Source organism: Schistocerca nitens, chromosome 1 (assembly GCF_023898315.1).
Source record: "Schistocerca nitens isolate TAMUIC-IGC-003100 chromosome 1, iqSchNite1.1, whole genome shotgun sequence".
Classification (NCBI taxonomy): domain Eukaryota; kingdom Metazoa; phylum Arthropoda; class Insecta; order Orthoptera; family Acrididae; genus Schistocerca; species Schistocerca nitens.
Window position 1 is genome coordinate 1,301,202,359 of NC_064614.1, and position 19,593 is coordinate 1,301,221,951.

General features: G+C 43.0%; 1 protein-coding gene across 2 annotated transcripts in view; it reads right to left on the minus strand.

Moving 5' to 3' along the window:
* LOC126202455 (target of rapamycin complex subunit lst8) overlaps positions 1–445 on the minus strand; it is a 47,505-nt gene extending 47,060 nt beyond the window's left edge. The window contains exon 1 of one of the 2 annotated variants that reach the window (XM_049936869.1): positions 126–445. In XM_049936869.1, coding sequence (XP_049792826.1) covers positions 126–251 — 126 coding nt within the window. In that variant the 5' untranslated portion in view covers positions 252–445. The remainder of the gene's footprint in view (positions 1–125) is intronic. The other variant, XM_049936868.1, reaches the window with a different exon arrangement.
* Between the last annotated feature and the right edge of the window lie 19,148 nt (positions 446–19,593).

Sequence of the window (19,593 nt, forward strand, 5' to 3'; positions counted from 1 at the left end):
ATTCACAAAATAAGGATTCACAAAATTACCTAAAGATGTAAATTCAAAATCAGGTTTTTTTAAAAATAATAATAATAATAATAAATCGTTGACACACTATGAATTCACGTCTTGTCTAAGGATACAGAATCAGTGTGCTGAGCTGTACGTTGACAGACGCCAGTATGGGCCTGCCATAGCTTTATTGTATGATCATATCCTCCAGTTGCCAATATAACAGTTTCATTGAGGCCCTGACTATCATTCGTCATTTTTTATAGCTGACAGACGGTTTACTGGCTTCAAATCGATTAATCACACAGTTACTCAGATTAAGACAATATCCCGGTTGTCAGTAAGCAATATTACATAATGTAAAACGGAAATATGCTTAATAATTTTGTGCTGTCACAAAAACTTCTTTATTTACTCACACTACATAACTTGTAAACAATAACATTGTCCAAAGATATACGTAAAGATATATCACAAATAGGACCACCGTCAAACATTACAGTCGCGACACTTCGCCTCGATTTTGTTTCCTATCGCCAGCAGCGCCCCAAGCGGCCACTAACTTAAACTGTGAGTTCGGCGCGATCGTGAAAGCGAGAAGTTTTGTTGCTTAATTTGATTTCTACAATGGTTTTACTAGCGGGAGCGTTTGTAGAGCAGTAAATTGCAGCAACAACAGGAAGAAGACACCACAGCTGTCTTTTTTAGGTTTCCTAAGGATCTTGAGAGGTATGTAGCGACGCTGCCGCGCGCTAATTCAAGCTCGCCAGTGTGTGTGTGTGTGCTGTGCGCGTGTGTCAGTACAGTGATGTAGCGACGCTGTGTAGTTCCGCGCCCAGCCTATAGAAGCGCTGTGTTTTATAACTTTTATATACGTTCTGTTTCTTATGATTATTATTCCTTGTTTTTTAGAGTTAGTGAGTAGTTCCTTGTCTCCTGACTTGTGTGGACGGATACTATTTTCTCTCCGAATTACAGAAGTTTCCGAGGATTGAGGATCCTCTGTATAGATCGGAAGCAAAATTTTATAGCTCCGAACTGTCCACGCATGCCAGGCGTCGTCAGATACGCGCCGCAATAAAGTTATTATTACTCAACTGAAGGTCTTCGTTCTTCCGAATCACGTCAAGCAAAAGTCGGACAGCCACCAGTTTAGCTGTACCCGACAAGTGGTGACCCCGACGTGATCCAAGCAGAGACCGACGTGATTAAGAAGAAGCAGTCGTGAGCTACGCAAGTAACGAGCACATAATGACCGAACAGCAGGCCGTCTCCAGGATTGCAGTCCGTTTGCCGCCGTTCTGGCCCGACAACCCAGTACTCTGGTTCGCGCAGGCAGAGGCAAGTTTTAGCTGCGCTGGAATAACGGTCGAAGCAACTAAATTTGCGCTGATTGTGAGCCAACTTGACCAACGTTATGCAGCCGAGGTGCAGGACATAATCACAGCACCGCCCGAGGCTGGAGCTTATGCCAGGCTAAAATCAGAGTTGATTCGACGGGTGGCCGCGTCACAAGAGGACCGGATACGTCAGGTTCTGACACAGGAAGAAATTGGCGACAGGAAGCCTTCTCAATACCTGCGACATCTACGCAGCAAAGTTGACACCGTTACTGTGCCAGACAGTCTGCTTAGAACGCTGTGGAGCAGTAGGTTGCCGCCGCAAATAAAAGCCATAATCGCCTCACAAACGGACATGCCGCTGGATGACGTGGCGCAGCTAGCAGACCGGATTCAGGACGCGATCACACCGGCTCCGGTCAGCGCAGTCGCGGCGTTGGACAACAGTGCAAACAGTACCGCGTCTGTGGCACGAGCCGACCATGATTCTCTCGCTGCCAAGGTTGAGCTTTTGTGCGCCCAGGTCAGTGCGCTGCTAGCACGGGACGACGACAATAATAGAAGAAGTCTATACAGACGGCGGCGTTCGAGAAGCAGATCTTCAGGCAGTACTACCACTCCGCAAGGCGAGGTACCGTTGTGCTGGTACCACCGACGATTCGGCGATCAGGCAAGGAAGTGCACATCGCCATGCTCGCACCCAAACGCCACCGGCGGTCGACAATAGGCGCAACCGACTGCCAGTTATCCTCCAAGCGCCTGTTCGTTACCGATAGGAGTTCCGGCGTTAAGTTTTTAATTGACACTGGGTCGGACCTGAGTATCATACCACGAACAGCCATACATCGTTGCCGGCCGCCAACTGCCTTCCGTCTGACGGCTGCCAACAATTCTTCCATCGCAACATATGGCACACAGAGGATGGAGCTTAATCTCGGCCTACGTCGCGCGTACGAGTGGAATTTTACAGTTGCTGACGTCACGGAGGCGATCGTCGGGGCTGATCTCCTCGCGCACTATCACCTGCTGCCGGACGTCGCGAACGCACGCTTGGTAGACAGCGTCACTGGCTTAGCTGTCACGGGTTTCCGTCGCAACACCGCAACGCACAGTGCCAAGTTGGTCCATGCTACGGAGGGTGAGTACACTGAATTACTGCTTAACTATCCGAACTTGACCAGGCCGCCCGGCGCTCCCAGGTTCATACCACATGACACGGTGCATCACATTCAAACGACTGATGGTCCCCCAGTAGCATGCCGACCTAGGCGTCTCGCTCCGGACCGATTGAAGATAGCGAAGGCAGAATTTGACGCCATGATTCGTGAGGGCATAATGCGGCCATCTAAGAGCCCGTGGTCCTCCGCATTACATCTTGTTCCGAAGAAGGGTGGAGCTTGGCGCCCATGCGGTGACTACCGTGCGCTTAACGCGCGAACGGTGCCGGACAGATATCCCGTTCCGTTACTGAGGGATTATAATCACGCTTTACATGGTGCCACGGTGTTCACAGTCCTGGACTGCGCTAAAGCGTATACACAGATTCCGGTGGCCAATGACGACATTCCAAAGACTGCAATAATAACGCCTTTCGGTTTATTTGAAAGTAAATTTATGACTTTCGGTTTACGCAATGCCGCTCAGACCTGGCAAAGGTTTATAGACTCGGTTCTCCAGGGGCTGCCGTTCTGTTTCGCCTACCTGGACGATGTGCTAGTGTTCTCTGCTGACCACGATCAACACCGACAACACCTGCGAGAGATTTTCGAGCGATTGGAGCGTTACGGTGTCGTCTTGAACGTGGACAAGTGTGTTTTCGGGCAGTCAGAGGTGACATTTCTTGGCCATAAGATTTCTGCTGAAGGCTCTCTTCCTCTGTCCGAGAAGGTGGACGCTATCTTGCAGCTACCCCGACCAACTACGATCAAAGAATTACGTCGTTTTTTGGGGATGCTCAATTTTTATCGACGACACCTTCCTCACGCTGCGGAGCTGCAGGAACCTTTGACGGCGGCATTATCAGGCCCTAAAGTAAATAGCAAGTCTCTGATACAGTGGACAGAGGACATGTGTTCTGCGTTCGAGGCAACAAAGAGGAGTATGGCCGACGCGGCGCTTCTCGCACACCCACGGCTCGACGCGCCATTAGCAATTGTCGTAGATGCGAGCCAGACGGCGATCGGTGCCGCGTTACAACAATGGTCCGACAACGCATGGCAGCCACTGGCGTATTATTCCCACAAGCTTTCACCTGCACAGAGAAAATGGAGCACATACGACCGTGAACTCCTGGCAGTATACCAAGCAGTGAAATATTTTCGCCCTCAAGTGGAAGCGCGAACTTTCACGATATATACAGACCACAAGCCACTCACGTTCGCCTTCCGTCGGAATAGTGTCAACTGCTCTCCCCGTCAATTTCATCACCTTGAGTTCGTGGCCCAGTTTACTACCGACATTAGACATATTTCTGGGATCGACAACATTGTTGCGGATTGCCTTTCACGGATCAGCAGTGTTTCCAGTAACATAGACTTTCCTGCACTGGCACAGGCACAGAGAGACGACGAAGAACTCCTTGCCTATGTTAAAGACACGGCTTCAGCATTGCAACTGAAACTTGTTGATGTTCCGGGGGAGGACACACAGCTATACTGCGACGTTTCTCGCGGCCGACCTCGTCCCTTTCTGACGCCGGCTTTTAGAAGGCAAGCCTTTGATACGGTACATGGATTGTCCCATCCAGGGGTACGCCCGACATTCCGCCTAGTATCGCAACGTTTCGTGTGGCCAGGCATGCAAAAAGACTGCCGCGAGTGGGTCCAATCTTGTCTTCAGTGCCAACGCTGCAAGATTAACCGCCATGTACACGCACCGATCGGCGATTTTCCGGATACCACCGCCCGCTTTGCCCACGTTCATTTGGATGTAGTCGGACCACTTCCACCTTCGAACGGGCAAAGATATCTGTTTACAATGATCGACCGTTTTACGCGTTGGCCGGAGGCAGTGCCGGTGGATAATATCACAGCAGACACATTAGCTTCCGCTTTTGCAATGACGTGGTTGGCAAGATTTGGATGCCCACTACATATTACCACTGACCGCGGACGGCAATTTGAATCAGACCTGTTCTCACAGCTGGCCAAGTTTTGTGGTTACACCCACCATAAGACCACAAGTTATCACCCAGCAAGCAACGGCATGATCGAACGCTGGCACCGTTGTTTGAAGGCCGCGCTGATGTGCCACGAAGAAACCTGGACAACCGCACTACCAGTGGTCTTGTTAGGCTTACGGACGACTTTCAAACCAGACCTGGGGTCGTCAGCGGCAGAACTGGTTTACGGAGAAACACTGCGCCTTCCTGGTGACTTTGTAGACGCTGATGCCACGGAGACAGTTGCTACTGGCCAGCCGGATTTCTTGCGACGATTGAGGGACCATGTATCAAAGATTCGCCCTCCGAAAGCCACACGTCATGGCAAGCCGCCCACTTTCGTGCACCAGGACCTGGAACAATGTCGTCACGTCATGCTCCGCACTGAGGGCGTTAAACCGCCTCTACAAGCTCCTTATTCTGGTCCATATGAAGTGCTACGGCGCAGTGCCCACACCATGGATATCCTAGTGAACGGCAAAACGACGACTGTCGCGTTGAATCGGGTTAAACCTGCATATGTTTTTCCTGACACCCCACTAGCGGCACCTCGTCGTAGGCGTCCACCTACCGCTGTTCCAGACACTGACGCCACATCTCCGGCGCCGGCTCTTCAACATTCGCCGCCCAACGCAGCACAACATCCGCCTCCTGACGTTGTTCCTCCTCCTCCGACGAGGACGACCCGTTCTGGACGTCGGGTGCACTTTCCGGCGCGGTATCTCGACGCCGACGCTCCGCTTCCGCCCGGGGGGCTGATGTAGCGACGCTGCCGCGCGCTAATTCAAGCTCGCCAGTGTGTGTGTGTGTGCTGTGCGCGTGTGGCAGTACAGTGATGTAGCGACGCTGTGTAGTTCCGCGCCCAGCCTATAGAGGCGCTGTGTTTTATAACTTTTATATACGTTCTGTTTCTTATGATTATTATTCCTTGTTTTTTAGAGTTAGTGAGTAGTTCCTTGTCTCCTGACTTGTGTGGACGGATACTATTTTCTCTCCGAATTACAGAAGTTTCCGAGGATTGAGGATCCTCTGTATAGATCGGAAGCAAAATTTTATAGCTCCGAACTGTCCACGCATGCCAGGCGTCGTCAGATACGCGCCGCAATAAAGTTATTATTACTCAACTGAAGGTCTTCGTTCTTCCGAATCACGTCAAGCAAAAGTCGGACAGCCACCAGTTTAGCTGTACCCGACAGGTATATACCATCATGTTACTAAACGGTATCGTTAGGATTCACTTGCAAACTACATGTGTATTAATGATTAATGTTTCGTTTTAGAAGCAGAAAATGGCTAGTTAATAGCAGACGAGAAGACCTTATGAAGAAAGAGCCAGTTTAAATGTATAATAATATTAGGTTTTGTTCGCTACATTTCGAACAAAACCAGTTCATACACGCAGATTGTAATAAACTATTGTGGAATGCAGTACCCACACTGTTTGACATCCCAAATAAACCACCTGAACTGACGATGAAGAGGAAACAGCCACAATGATTCGACAATCCATCTAAAGCTGTAAAACAGTCCTATGACACAGAAGCAGGGAGTTCAGCTGTCCATGTATCAGTGCCAGATTCGTGTGAATCGTCAACACAGACATGCTCTGACGATGAAGTAGTTAGGTTAAGTGCAGTTATTCGTGTCTTACAAAATCGTAATGTTTGGTATGTATTTCATTCATTTCTGTTATTAGTCACTTAATTTTCCTTGCCTCCTTCCGGTGATGACATTATTTTGTTAGCACCTTGTTCACTGACAGATTGTTTGCAAATTATTCAAATATTTGGTTTTGCGTGAAATGTAATGTAATCAGCTCATTATAATGTTTTCAACATATTTCACCCACTTATTGGCAGTTGCTTGTCCCACTTAGAATAATATAAAGATGAAGGTCGTACTTGTGGCAACAGGCGACAATGACAAACTGAGTAGGCCTACTGAACGATAAATGAGCTGTCGATCGCGTTTGCACGAAGAGGTACATGTCTATGCTTCTTACGTGTGAATCAGTGTGTTTATATTCTTTTGATATCCACTAGGTAAGCTGCAATTCTATCCAACGTCACAACAGTTTCTTCAGGAATGTGTTGTAGCTTGCCACTCGATTCATGGTTTTCGTCCATACTTGCGCTTATTTTAGAATCATTTTTAGAAACATATATGTCTTCTGATACTACACAAACCCTTGGAGGCAAGAAAATAACTCAAATATTTCGTAAATTACGTAGGAAATGGTTGCAAAACAAACATGCTTACGACGCGTCTGATGTTCACCTTACCCGTCGCTTGGTCCGCTAGTGTCGCTCCATCTGTCAAACGGTAACAACTTTTACAGCAGTGACTGTTGCGACTGTTACGTTAGACTGTGAATAGGACGCTCCTCTAAATAATCCATCTCGAATGAACATTGAACACGTCGAATTAAGGTCGATTCACACTAGACATCAACGGAACGAGAAGGACCTTTATAGTGACGGAGCTCGAACTTTCCCAGTTTCGAACAGTGAAAGTGAGGTTATGAGATATGTAGTTTACTTGGTCCGGGAAATCATTTTTTTAGCACATTGTTTGTAGATATGATGTAGGGCAAGGGTACACTGGTACCGTAATCGTGACTACCTGGTAAACATTATCAGACAACATAATAATGTACATTGGTTGTACATATGGTATCAGTAGTTGTTATATGAGACTACATGGTCAACACAACGTAAATTTAGGCGGACTCACACATGCAACGAAAATGACACAACAGCTAATGAAATACTGTATTGCCACTGCAGTTGCCTATATGAACACCCAGTTTTCAGTGGTGTCACTCAAGTGCCGCAGCTTTTGTCATGCCATGAAAAGTTCAACTTGGTTGTGACACATTAGCTGAGTAGCTTTCAGAGCGAGCGGACATGTGTGCGGGGCTGCACCACTTCATTCCATCACACAGTTACTAAGCCATAGGAATCCGTTGTTACGAACATACTGGTGGTTCAGAGCCATATGTTCCGAATGCTAAGGCTTCTGAGCTTCTGATTTTTTCAAATCAGAGTTGCTGTTACAGGAAGATTTTGGTACCAGTGACTAGATATATAGCAACTTTTGGGCAAAATTGTCGTCGTTGGTTGCGAGATGTGAATTGGCGACGGTTGGTGTGTGTCTTCTTGCTACTGCATGCCACTTTTCCTGAATCTTCGAGGGCCCATTTGCTGCTGCAAAAATTCCTTCTGCCCCTCAGAGATGTAGGGAATTTGCATGGCAGTGGTAGGTGGTAGGGTCATTGCAGCACTGGATACGTATAACGGTGCCAGTGAAGATGACCCCTGACACTCTTTGGCAGCCCTCAACTTTGTCTTCCTTTCCCTGCCCAGGCATGGGAGATGCAATGGCGACAGAGGTGACGTAGTCCTCTAGGACTGGGTTCACAATCCAGCCCAGGAATATACTAGGGTTAGGCTCCATACTGAGTGACACATCATTCATAAAAACTTCGCACATCTAGACCTGGCAGAGGAGAGGAAAATAATGGCAAGTGTTCTACAAACTAAGAAGTGTAGGGAGGAAATTAAACAAGAGTACGCAGAAAAACGAAAGGTAGAACAAAAAGTCCTCCACAGACCATCAAAATAAAAGGTAGCAAAAGCAAAACGGCGTGCCAAATCACCAAATTACAGGGTCTAAGGGCAGCACAAGGGGCCAAATGCCCTCACTGTTCCCCTATTTCTCGGTGCAGAGTACGTGAAAATCTTTTCCTGGCAAAATCAGCCAGAGTGACAAAATAAAACTGACATCGAAGATTCTTCATGATTGAAATAGCATCATGGCCATGCTCAAGGAAAACAAAATATCCCAGTACACCTTCACGGCAGGTGCACAAACTTCACTGAAAGTTGTGTTCAGGGGATTCCCTGCTTGCACAGAGCCTTCTGATATCAAAGAGGCTATAACAGTCGAAGGTTATGACGTACGATCAATGCAAAAGCACAGGTCCAGCGTCGACAACCCATTTCATTTAGCGACTCTCACAGACACACCACAACATAGGAAACTATTCCAGGAGACAAGGCTGACCTTCCTGACTGTCACGCCCAAACCACTGAAAAACAGAACAAGGACAGTGCAGTGTTTCAATTGCCAGGTTATAGAACACATTAACTCTGATTGCAAAATGTCTCTAAAATGCATACACAGTGCAAGAGACCATGGATCTGGGGCTGTCACTGAAAGCAAGGCGATCCCCTGAAATGTGCATACAACACTTCACAACGGCACTTACAGAAGTCATCAAGCTTGTAAACAAACTCATGCAGACCATGACAAAGAATTCTGTAAACTCCCCGCTGACATTAGCTCTGCAGTTAGGTCCTCGCAGCCTCCTGCGATCTCCAGTGTCGCAAAAACCCACCATGGCTAGGGCAGCTGTTCAGGATTTCAGATTGGACACATTTTAAGCCAACCGCCTTGTTCGACATGCATTGGAATTCAAGCATTTCCTGGCGGACGAAAACGTTGACATATGCCTGGTGTCAGAGACTTTAAACAAGGAGTTTGAGTAAAGGCACCAGACTACCTCAACTACTGACAACACTGACTACTCCAGGGGGCAGGGTAGTAATTTACGTCCAAAAGGAGATTCCACACATCAAGTATACCTACCAGATATGACGTAGTTGGGCACTGTAACAATAGAGGTAGCGACAACCACGAGTCCAACTGTGGTTGTGGCATATCACCCTTCCACCCACACACTAGAAGAAGACGACATAGCAAAATTAGGGCAAATTAGGGGCAAGTTCATAGCTGGAGGCGACCTCAACGAAAAACACACAGATTGACATTCCAGATGTGCAAATAGAGCGGGCCAAACACTGAAACACCACCACTTACATGTGTGGGCCTCGAGAAACCCACACACTCTCCCCTGAACGGTAGCAGGTCGGACGTCCTCGATATAGCTGTCTCGCATTATTTGTGTCCATGACAAAATGTCATCTGACTACAACCCTGTTGTAATCTTTGAGATTTACGTGAGCAGGTGGCTATTGCAGACACAGTATTCTACCAAACATAATGTTACCAACTGGGAACAATACAAAGAAAACAACTGCAGAAATCACAAACGCCCTACTCCCAACAGAAGACACAGAACAAACACTGAGAAGTTACAACAACATGATTCTGCAAACACCAAAGGGCACAACACCCGATTCCCCTCCAGCCTCACCTCACACCCAGTGACTGCCAGCTGTTTGGCCAGATTAGGCACCAAAACAGCATCATGAAAGAATGGAAACTAGCATGAATCCGTTCACCAGGAGGTTGCTCAATATGCTAGCAAGGGAGCTAAGCTGTCACTCACTGAGCACAGAAACCAGCAATGGTCAAACCGCCTCATGACACTTAAAGTGCAGGATAAAAGCCTCTTGCAAGCCCCCAAGTAGTTCACTAAAAAAACGACGAGAGAAGACTAGTGGTTGGTGTCCATGATAAAGCCAAGGCACTAGCCGACGTGTTCGAGAAAAATGTTCACACCAGCAGAGGCATTGGATTGGGAACATGAAATAATGCTCAGACAACAGTTAAACGCATACCTTGCAGCAGAAGATAATGCAGCTGACGACATGCCTACCTTCTCAACAAAGGAGGCAACTAAGCCATCAAGTCATTGCCCTCAAAGAAAGCTCCAGGTCACGATCTCCTCACCAATGAATTGCTTAAACACCTGTCTGAGCTAGCGATGGAAAAGCTGATAGAAACTTTCAACGAGATCACGTGAACAAAAAAATTCCCGAAACAGTGGAAACACGAGGAAGTGTTCACGATCGCTAGGCCTGGAAAAGACCCCATCTTCTCCAAGGGCAGCCAACAAGTAAGTCTACTACCAGCTCTGAGTAAACTATACAAGCTCTTCATAATGGTTTACACTCAACAATACATACACAGAAAAGAAATGCTTCCCCGATTCGAGTTCGGAGTTCTCAAAGAACATGCACCACCACAGTAAATTGTGAGAGTGGTCGAAGCTACCACAAAAGCCTTTAGACTGAAAGGTTACTGTGACTTTTTGCTATTAGACGTAGCTTAGGCTTTCAGAAGTGGGTGGCACACTGGACTTCTGTACAGGCTGTACACACTAGGATTATTGACCAAGTCTTTAAATTGCTGAGCCGATACCAAGCCAACAGTACTTTTTGTGACGAAGTTGATACCGTCAAGTGGTCCCCATGCATCACACGAGCTGGTGTCCCACAGGGATTGGTGCTAGGCCTTGTGTAGTACAACTTGTGTAATACCGGCAAACCAACTGCCCCAGAGAAACAAACAGCTGAGTATACTAATGACACAGATTTTTTCGTCGCCAGCAGCAATAAGCACACAGTAATACCTTTTACACAAAAACGAAACCTGGGCCAGGAAACGGTGCATCACAATCAACTGTGACAAGATTAAGGCCCCGATGCTTGCACAGAGTCAAGGTAAACATTTCCCTGTACACCACAGACAAGACAACATCCACTCAGACTACACAGGTGGGACATACCTTGGAGAGGAACAGCTAAGTACCTAGGCATAACCCCAGATCAACGCCTTGTTTGGAGAGCTCATATAAACGAGCTCAGAAAGAAAGCCAGCGTGAGGCTGAGTGAACTCTACCCTAACAGTAGTCAGGTGGCAACACCAAGAGTGAGGCTGTATTGAATGTTTGTGTGTTCTCTAGTAGGAAATGCCTGTCCTGTCTGGGTCTACGTAGCCAAAACACATTCGAGAGGCTGCAAAAAATTCAGAATAGGACACTGCGATAGGCACTGCAAGTCCTGTGCTTTCCCATGGCCGACAGATGGCAGCCCGCATCTCGTGGTCGTGCGGTAGCGTTCTCGCTTCCCACGCCCGGGTTCCCGGGTTCGATTCCCGGCGGGGTCAGGGATTTTCTCTGCCTCGTGATGGCTGGGTGTTGTGTGCTGTCCTTAGGTTAGTTAGGTTTAAGTAGTTCTAAGTTCTAGGGGACTTATGACCACAGCAGTTGAGTCCCATAGTGCTCAGAGCCATTTTTGACAGATGGCAGGCTAAGGGAATGAACTTGCGGTTGCCTTCTACCAAACCGTAAACACTTCAGAAAATGAATTCATCAAGAGCCTAGGGAATTACCCAAATCAACCTCAAACATACAGGGGACCCAACTCCATCCTACCACAAATGAAGGGTCATGAAAAAGAAATAAAAAGCATATAAAGTTAGGCCCAATGCAAAAAGTTGGGAGTTTGCTTTGCATGCTACCATAAAAACACATTGTGTTGAAGCAAATGTCCCTGGTTAATAACCTTTACCACATACTTCCTCAAAATACGAGAAATTCAGATATTCACCCAGCAGCAGCTGTACTTTGTAATGTCACTTGACTCCCATCACTGCTCCCTGGTGGCTCTATTTTGGACCACAATCATTCTGTCATGGTTATCATGGAGTAGTTACTGCTGTTCGCCATTCGATTTCAGTCTCTTTTCATTTTATTTTGGAATAAAATCAAAATAGTGATCGACAGGTATATTTTCACAACATATGAAACAACAACAACATATTGTTAAATTTTGTGTGGTAGTGTGTGTGTGTGTGTGTGTGTGTGTGTGTGTGTGTGTGTGTGTGCATACACAGTATATGCAAACGAATGAAGTACTCCACATTCTAGAAATATTTTTGGATGAATATGTAAATAAATTTTTATGTAGCAAAAAAAAAAAATAAAAAACAAATAGATTGCATAGACCTCCAGGCTTATGTGACCAAGCGCTGTATCAGTTGTGGATTATATGTGGGAAATTGCCCCTTGTATGATGTGACAACTGTTAAACTAAAAATTAATTATTCAAAATGTCTGCATCAACAAATACAATGAGAGTCCAAAATCTTGGAAGAGTGGCGTGTCTGTAGATGATATCTACATGCTGTTTGTTAGTGTACCACACCAGTAAGCATTTTGGTCTTCGAGAGTTATTTCTTTTATAAATGTGTTTGTAACCTCTGATTTATTCCTGCACAAAATCTATTTTGGCATACAACATTTGGTTTTCGTTTTCCTTGTATTTAACTCTTGTTACAGCTCTAATGCCATAATGTGCGCTACAACATTAATACCTGCCCATATGCTTTCAGGTGGCATCATACTGAAAGCTGTGCAACTATGTAGAATTTTTGGCATCCTGTAAAAACGGTAGCCATTTGCTTACAGCTTTATAGTATACACAACTACATTTTGTGAATGAGGTTTACTTATTACAATATTCCAGAAACTCAAAGACAAAGTAGAAGCAGTTGTCAAGCAAGAACTGTTGAACTTTATCTTAAATGTATTTAATGTCAATATGATCTTGAGTATGGAGGCATATGATTCTATAACATAGCTCAAGTACAACATACACCTCTTTTGCTTAAGTCTGTACTTACTATATTTATGTGTATATTCACATACATGAAAACATAGTTAAATTTGAAGATGTTTTCTGTCCTTAAGATGCTCCCTTTTGTAAAATTAGTGTTTTGTCTACATGCAAATAAGAGAGAGGCAGTATTTTCAAACTTTTAAAAAGTGCCCTACAGGAATCCCTGCATTGCACTTTCTTTATCACTGTGATAATCTTTTTCGTATTTTAAATCTTTTTTAAAAAATTGTATTTTTCTCCCCCAAAAATTATTCCATACATCAGCAGTGACTGTATACTACCATGGCACATTGTTACCAATGATGAGAAACTTGTATGTGAGAATTATAACAGCATACATACTGGCAAGTGTAATAAGTTTTTTTATTTAGATTGTCAAGGTTCATCTCACATTTGAAAACCTTCTGAATGAGTATGCCTAAAATTGTATCAGTCACATTTGGCACATTTTTTCTTCGATGATGAAAATGGGATTTGCAGGATGGAGGATATGCGCTGCGTGAAAGTTAACTGCCCCAGCTTTTTCAGAATTTATGATCATCCTATTGGTCCTTATCCACTGTGCTAAGCACTACTAGGCATAGCTGATTTTTCAGTTTCCTGGAGGGTTTGCTCACTGTGTGATTTAATTGGAATACTGATGTGATCTGCAAAGAATACTGTGGTCCATCACGTATTTTATCAGCCAAGTCACTTACATACAGGACAAATAGGACAGGTTCCACAACTAACCATTGTGGACTCCATACCTGATTTCTTTGTGTGTGTGTGTGTGTGTGTGTGTGTGTGTGTGTGTGTGTGGTTAGATCCAGTTTTCTGACTGGCCTCTAATTCCACAGTTATTTATGTACATCAACATCATGACCAGTAACATCAAAGACTTTACTAAGATTAAGAAATAATCCAGAAACATGCTGCTCATCATTGATTGCTGTTAGTATTTCATTTAAAAAGACAAAGACTACTGGTGGGGTTGACGCTCCAGCTCCGAACCCATGTTATGAGTCATTTATCAGCCTTTCTTCATTTAGAATGATGTTAGTCTTTTAAGGAACATTTTTTTCTGCAATTTTGATGCATCATGACAAAAATGAAACTGGCCAATAAGCAGACATTTCACATTTTGCACCCTTATTATGCAAAGGTGTTACTTTGGCAGTTTTCAGTCTATTTGAAAATGATTAATTTACTACATCTGCCAATGGTAGTACAATAAATGCTGCACTAGTTTTGCTGTTAGCATCTGGTATCTCATCAGCACCCAGTGAATAATTATAATTTTAGACTATTCCTCAGGTATGGCTAGTGCTTTCAACCAATGTCTCAGATCAGTTAGTTTATTGTTATTCACAATCAGCACTGCATTACTGTTGGTTGGTTGTTTGATTTAGTGGAGGGGACCAAACAGTGAGATCATCAGTCCCAGCAGATTAGGGAAGGATGTGGAAGGAACTCAGCTGTGCCCTTTCAAAGCAACCATCCTGGCATTTGCCTGAAGCGATTTAGGGAAATCACAGGAAACCTAAATCAGGATGACCAGACACAGGTTTCAAGTGTCATCCTCCCAAATGCGAATCCAGTCAGCTAACAACTGCACCATCTTGCTCTGTATATTACTGTGATTAATTGACTCTACACCGTTTTTTTCTTCTAATTTGCTAGGTTGCTGTAGTTTTATTCTTGGAATTACACATTAATTTTTAATTTTCTAGCTTTCCTTACTTTCGAATATTACTATTTTTTGTATCGTTTTGAAGCAGGTAATACAATCAGGCATAGTATTTTGCTTGGAGTACTCATACAGTCTCCTCTTATTTTGACATGTCTTTTTACATTTTGTGATTCACGTGTTTGTTTTTTGAAGAGAGCTAAATGTAGTTTTTTCTTGTGAAAAGCTATTTCAAAAATGTTTAAATATGGTCAGAAACTTATCACATTTTTCGTTGGTATCATTACAGTTGTATTCCATCTGTGACACAAAAATGCAAAATATGGTATCACAATTATGGAACTAGCAATGATAAAGTCTATTGATGTTCTTGATCAATTTTGTGTGGTAAGTTATTGAGAAATGAAAGAAAATTCTAGAAAATCGACGATTATTTGCTAGCGAAAATGTACAGATACGATCACATCATACAATATTTACAAGGGAAACAAAGAGTCTGCTTACTTTGCCAATTACATTTTTGCCTTTCGTACATAGCAAATAACCTTATAAGCAACAACTGTATTTTTCTTCCACATAGCTGACTTCTGCTCTTACTAAAAGGATATTTAATGAATACTGCATCATCAATTAATGTTTCTATTTATACATAGTGCAGGTGTCAGCTCTGTTGAGTTGTAAAACCTAAATCATCATCTTCAGATATGTGATCTCTCTTAGGGAATAACACTCAATAGATAATAAAATTCCAAGTCATCATGGGACATTTGCAGTTTGTCACAAAAACAAAGCAAAGGAACAAAATAATAACTAAGAAGGCACAAAAGCACAGAATTCACTCAAGTGAGTGTGGGGGAAAAATAGGTTAACTATCTATACTAGCAGACGACGAAACAGTCCGCACCCACCAGTCAACGTCAAAATTTTCTTCCCCTGAAACCTTTACAGCGATGTCCCATTCTTTTCATTCCCATTCCAAATTGTTGTTTGTGTGACTGTCGCCATGTGGAATGTTTTGACATTTCGTTCCATCAAGTATTATGAATAAGCCTTCAATCGCTCAGAGTCAAACAAAATGTAGTGGTGATCAGCCAGATTAAAAACAAAAATGCCACTGGAGTACTGGTGTACTGAAGCACTGGTGTAAATTTATTCTTAAGGTCCTCAGTCACACATTTAATGAGCCTAGAAATCAAGGCACTGTCTGTAGACTCAAATATGGATTGGTTGAATTAGTGTTCAGAACAGGAGATGAAGCTGAGATTTCCAACTATTGTTCTATTTCATTGCTGTCAAATCTTTATAAAATCTTATATAAGCTTATGTGCAGGAAATTTATGTATCATATTAATAAACACAATATTCTTACAAAAATGTGCTTTTATTCCAAAAGCATATTTTAAGTGAAAAGGCCATTTCCTCATATTTCAACCAGATCCACGAATCCATAAAAAATAAAACGTCATCAATTAGAATCTTTTATGATCTATCTAAAGTAGGGCTGTTCAGGATGCAGGAAGGTGCGCAAGGGCGTTCATCCTCACTCGCCGCCTGGGAAGTGAGCACTAGCTGTAAAATGTGGCCATCACACATAATTATGTAGTGGAGCCTTGCTAGCCTAGAGGAAATGCTCACAGTTGAGTTGTAGACTAAGAAGGGGCAAAGGGGATGGCCCTCCTTGGGAGCCTCCACTCAAGGGTTTTGAAATTTTGAGGCTACAGGCCCAGATAATTTTTAATTAAAACCTAAACAAGACCAAAATTTGTTCAGTAAAAAAGAGGCAGTTAGGAGTCTGAGGGCTCATATGCATGCAAAATATAAACATAGGCACTTACTTACACACCCCAAGGCCATGAAACTCGTCCATGAGTGTTGTAAAAAGTTGCATGAAATTTAAAAACTGTAGAGTGATTACTAGATGTCTGTTAGAAGCAGATTCTAAATGAATTGCTTTTTAATACCCATGCCATGTGGACAGGTTTACTAAAAGTATATATTTAAAATAAGCGCTTGAGTGCAGTGAAGAGCTTACCAGCAGTTTATTAATTTCTTAACCTAAGCTTTACATTATTAAAGTTACTTTCACAAAGGTTATACACAATTATTACATACTTCATTTAATAAACATGGAAATACAACAAGATGAACTCGAGACATCTAGATTTAAGCAACAGTTCTTACACACTGCACACATCAAGATTAGTACTGGAGATGTATACATTTTATATGCCAGAACAATGAGCAGAAAAACGTTTTTTTTCTGTTGAACACACCCAGTATCATGTAAAGCTTTATCTAGTTATAGTCACTGACATAAATGGGTGCATCTCTCTGGCTGTATGACTGCTTCGGTGTGAAACATAAATAATAGATCTGAACAACAGAGAAATTATCCTATGATTTCTTTTGTAAAGGGAACAACATACCTGTTAAGGAATAGCAACTAGTGCAAACAGTTTGAACCTTACTGTTGAAAAATTGCTTTATAACTTGTAACTTCTTAAGGGACCAAGCCTCTACTTGACTTGCCTTCGACTTCCATTTGAAACTCTCAGAGAATACCCATCAGAAGGGGGAAGCCTAAAATATCTGTTTATAAATGTGCTTCTAGAATACCTTGATTTTCATATTTATTTCGTTTCATTTCAGTTTTTATTAGGCTTGATTGGGCATACTATATAATTAATGTAAATTTATCTTTGATTTTTTTGTGTTAACTAGTTTAAACAGTTATTGTATTATCGAGGAGGTAAGTGGAGCACGAGAAGTTAAGTATCAACATTTCTAATTAAATCACTGCTATCTCGAAATTTTCTAGTGTCACTAATGCATGGACAATGAAAGTTCTGTAATCAATGCAAACATATTATTCTTTCTTCACACCGCTTTATGACAAATAACTCAGAGTTGTAAATCTAACTGTGTTACAAATTGAGAAATCGTTATGTTTAACAAAGAAAGGCAAGTTTATCAAATAGTAAAATAAACATAATCACTTTATGCTCTGAAAAAATTGGTTTTCGTGTCAGCTGCAATATGCAGGGTGTCACCTAACGTTACCGCTAGATATATTTCGTAAACCACATCAAATACTGACGAATCGATTCCACAGACAGAACGTGAGGAGAGGGGCTAGTATAATTGGTTAATACAAACCATAAAAACCCCTTTAGTTTTGTTAGCACATCTGAACATATAAACAAATACGTAATCAGTGCCGTTTGTTGCATTGTAAAATGTTAATTACATCCGGAGGTATTGTAACCTAAAGTTGACAGTTGAGTACCACTCCTCCGCTGTTCGATCGTGCGTATTGGAGAGCACCGAATTACGTAGGGATCCAAAGGGAATGGTTATGGACCTTAGGTACAGAAGAGACTGGAACAGCACATTACGTCCACATGCTAACACCTTTTTATTGGTCTTCTTCACTGACGCACATGTACATTATCATGAGGGGTGAGGTACACGTACACACGTGGTTTCCGTTTTCAATTACGGAGTGGAATAGAGTGTGTCCCTACATGTCAGGCCAATAGATGTTCAATGTGGTGGCCATCATTTACTGCACACAATTGCAATCTCTGGCGTAATGAATGTCGTACACGCCGCAGTACATCTGGTGTAATGTCGCCGCAGGCTGCCACAACACGTTGTTTCATATCCTCTAAGGTTGTAGGCACATCACGGTACACATTCTCCTTTAACGTACCCCACAGAAAGAAGTCCAGAGGTGTAAGATCACGAGAACGGGCTGGCCAATTTATGCGTCCTCCATGTCCTATGAAACGCCTGTCGAACGTGTACCTCACCCCTTGTGGTAATGTACATGTGCGTCAGTGAACAAGACCAATAAAAAGGTGTTAGCATGTGGACGTAATGTGCTGTTCCAGTCTCTTCTGTACCTAAGGTCCATCACCGTTCCCTTTGGATCCCTACATAATTCGGTGCTCTCCGATACAAACGATCGAACAGCGGAGGAGTGGTACTCAAGTGTCAACTTTAGGTTACAATATCTCCGGATGTAATTAACATTTTACAATGCAACAATCGGCACTGATTACGTATTTGTTTATTTGTTCAGATGTGCTAACAAAACTAATGGGGTTCCATTTAAAAAAACGTAGGTTTGTGTTAAAAAACATACTTCCGTGCATTTTTTTATGGTTTGTATTAACCAATTACACTAGCCCCTTTCCTCACGTTCGGTCTGTGGAATAGATTCGTCCGTATTTGATGTGGTTTACGAAATATAGCCAGCGGTAATGTTAGGTGACTCACCCTGTATATTTTATTCATAACATTCATCTGAAAATGACCATGTGATCATGATGGCACCTATCTACCCCTACAAGCCCACAGGCTACACAGAGAGAAAAAATTACCAATACACATGTAGGTAATGATCGATCACCGAAATAGTCTCACAAATCTTTTTTTTTTTTTTTTGTGAAAAGAATTCACCTTTCTGCCTTTCAGAAAAGAAAGCGAAGAAAATCAAGGGCGAATCACACACTGATCTTTATCCAGATACCTTTCACTTGTGGAGAAAATAAAGATAGCGGAGGAAATAATAGTCAAACTGTTCACTCTGGCACTGAGTTAAAGATAACTGCTGATGTCAAGACTACAAACACAGGTAAAAAGCCTACTATAAGTGATTCTAATGAAGACTTTGACGTAAATGACAATGAAAAAATGTTACAGACAGTAATGATGACAAAATGACCGAGAATGAATAGATTTCTGATGCATCTAACTTTGAGCCCTCTTTATCCAATGATACTGCATAATGGCAAATACCTGTTCCAAATCATATCAAAATTTGATGTACTTCATTACACTTTTCAATAATCACAACAAGAAAGGACCTTTTCAATCTATAGAAAGACCAGGTGAACACACTAAAGAAAGACATTGTTTCATTTTATTGCAGTTTCACTCACATTTCAATAATGCTAAATATTTAAGGAAATTTGTTATACACACTATCAACAAAGG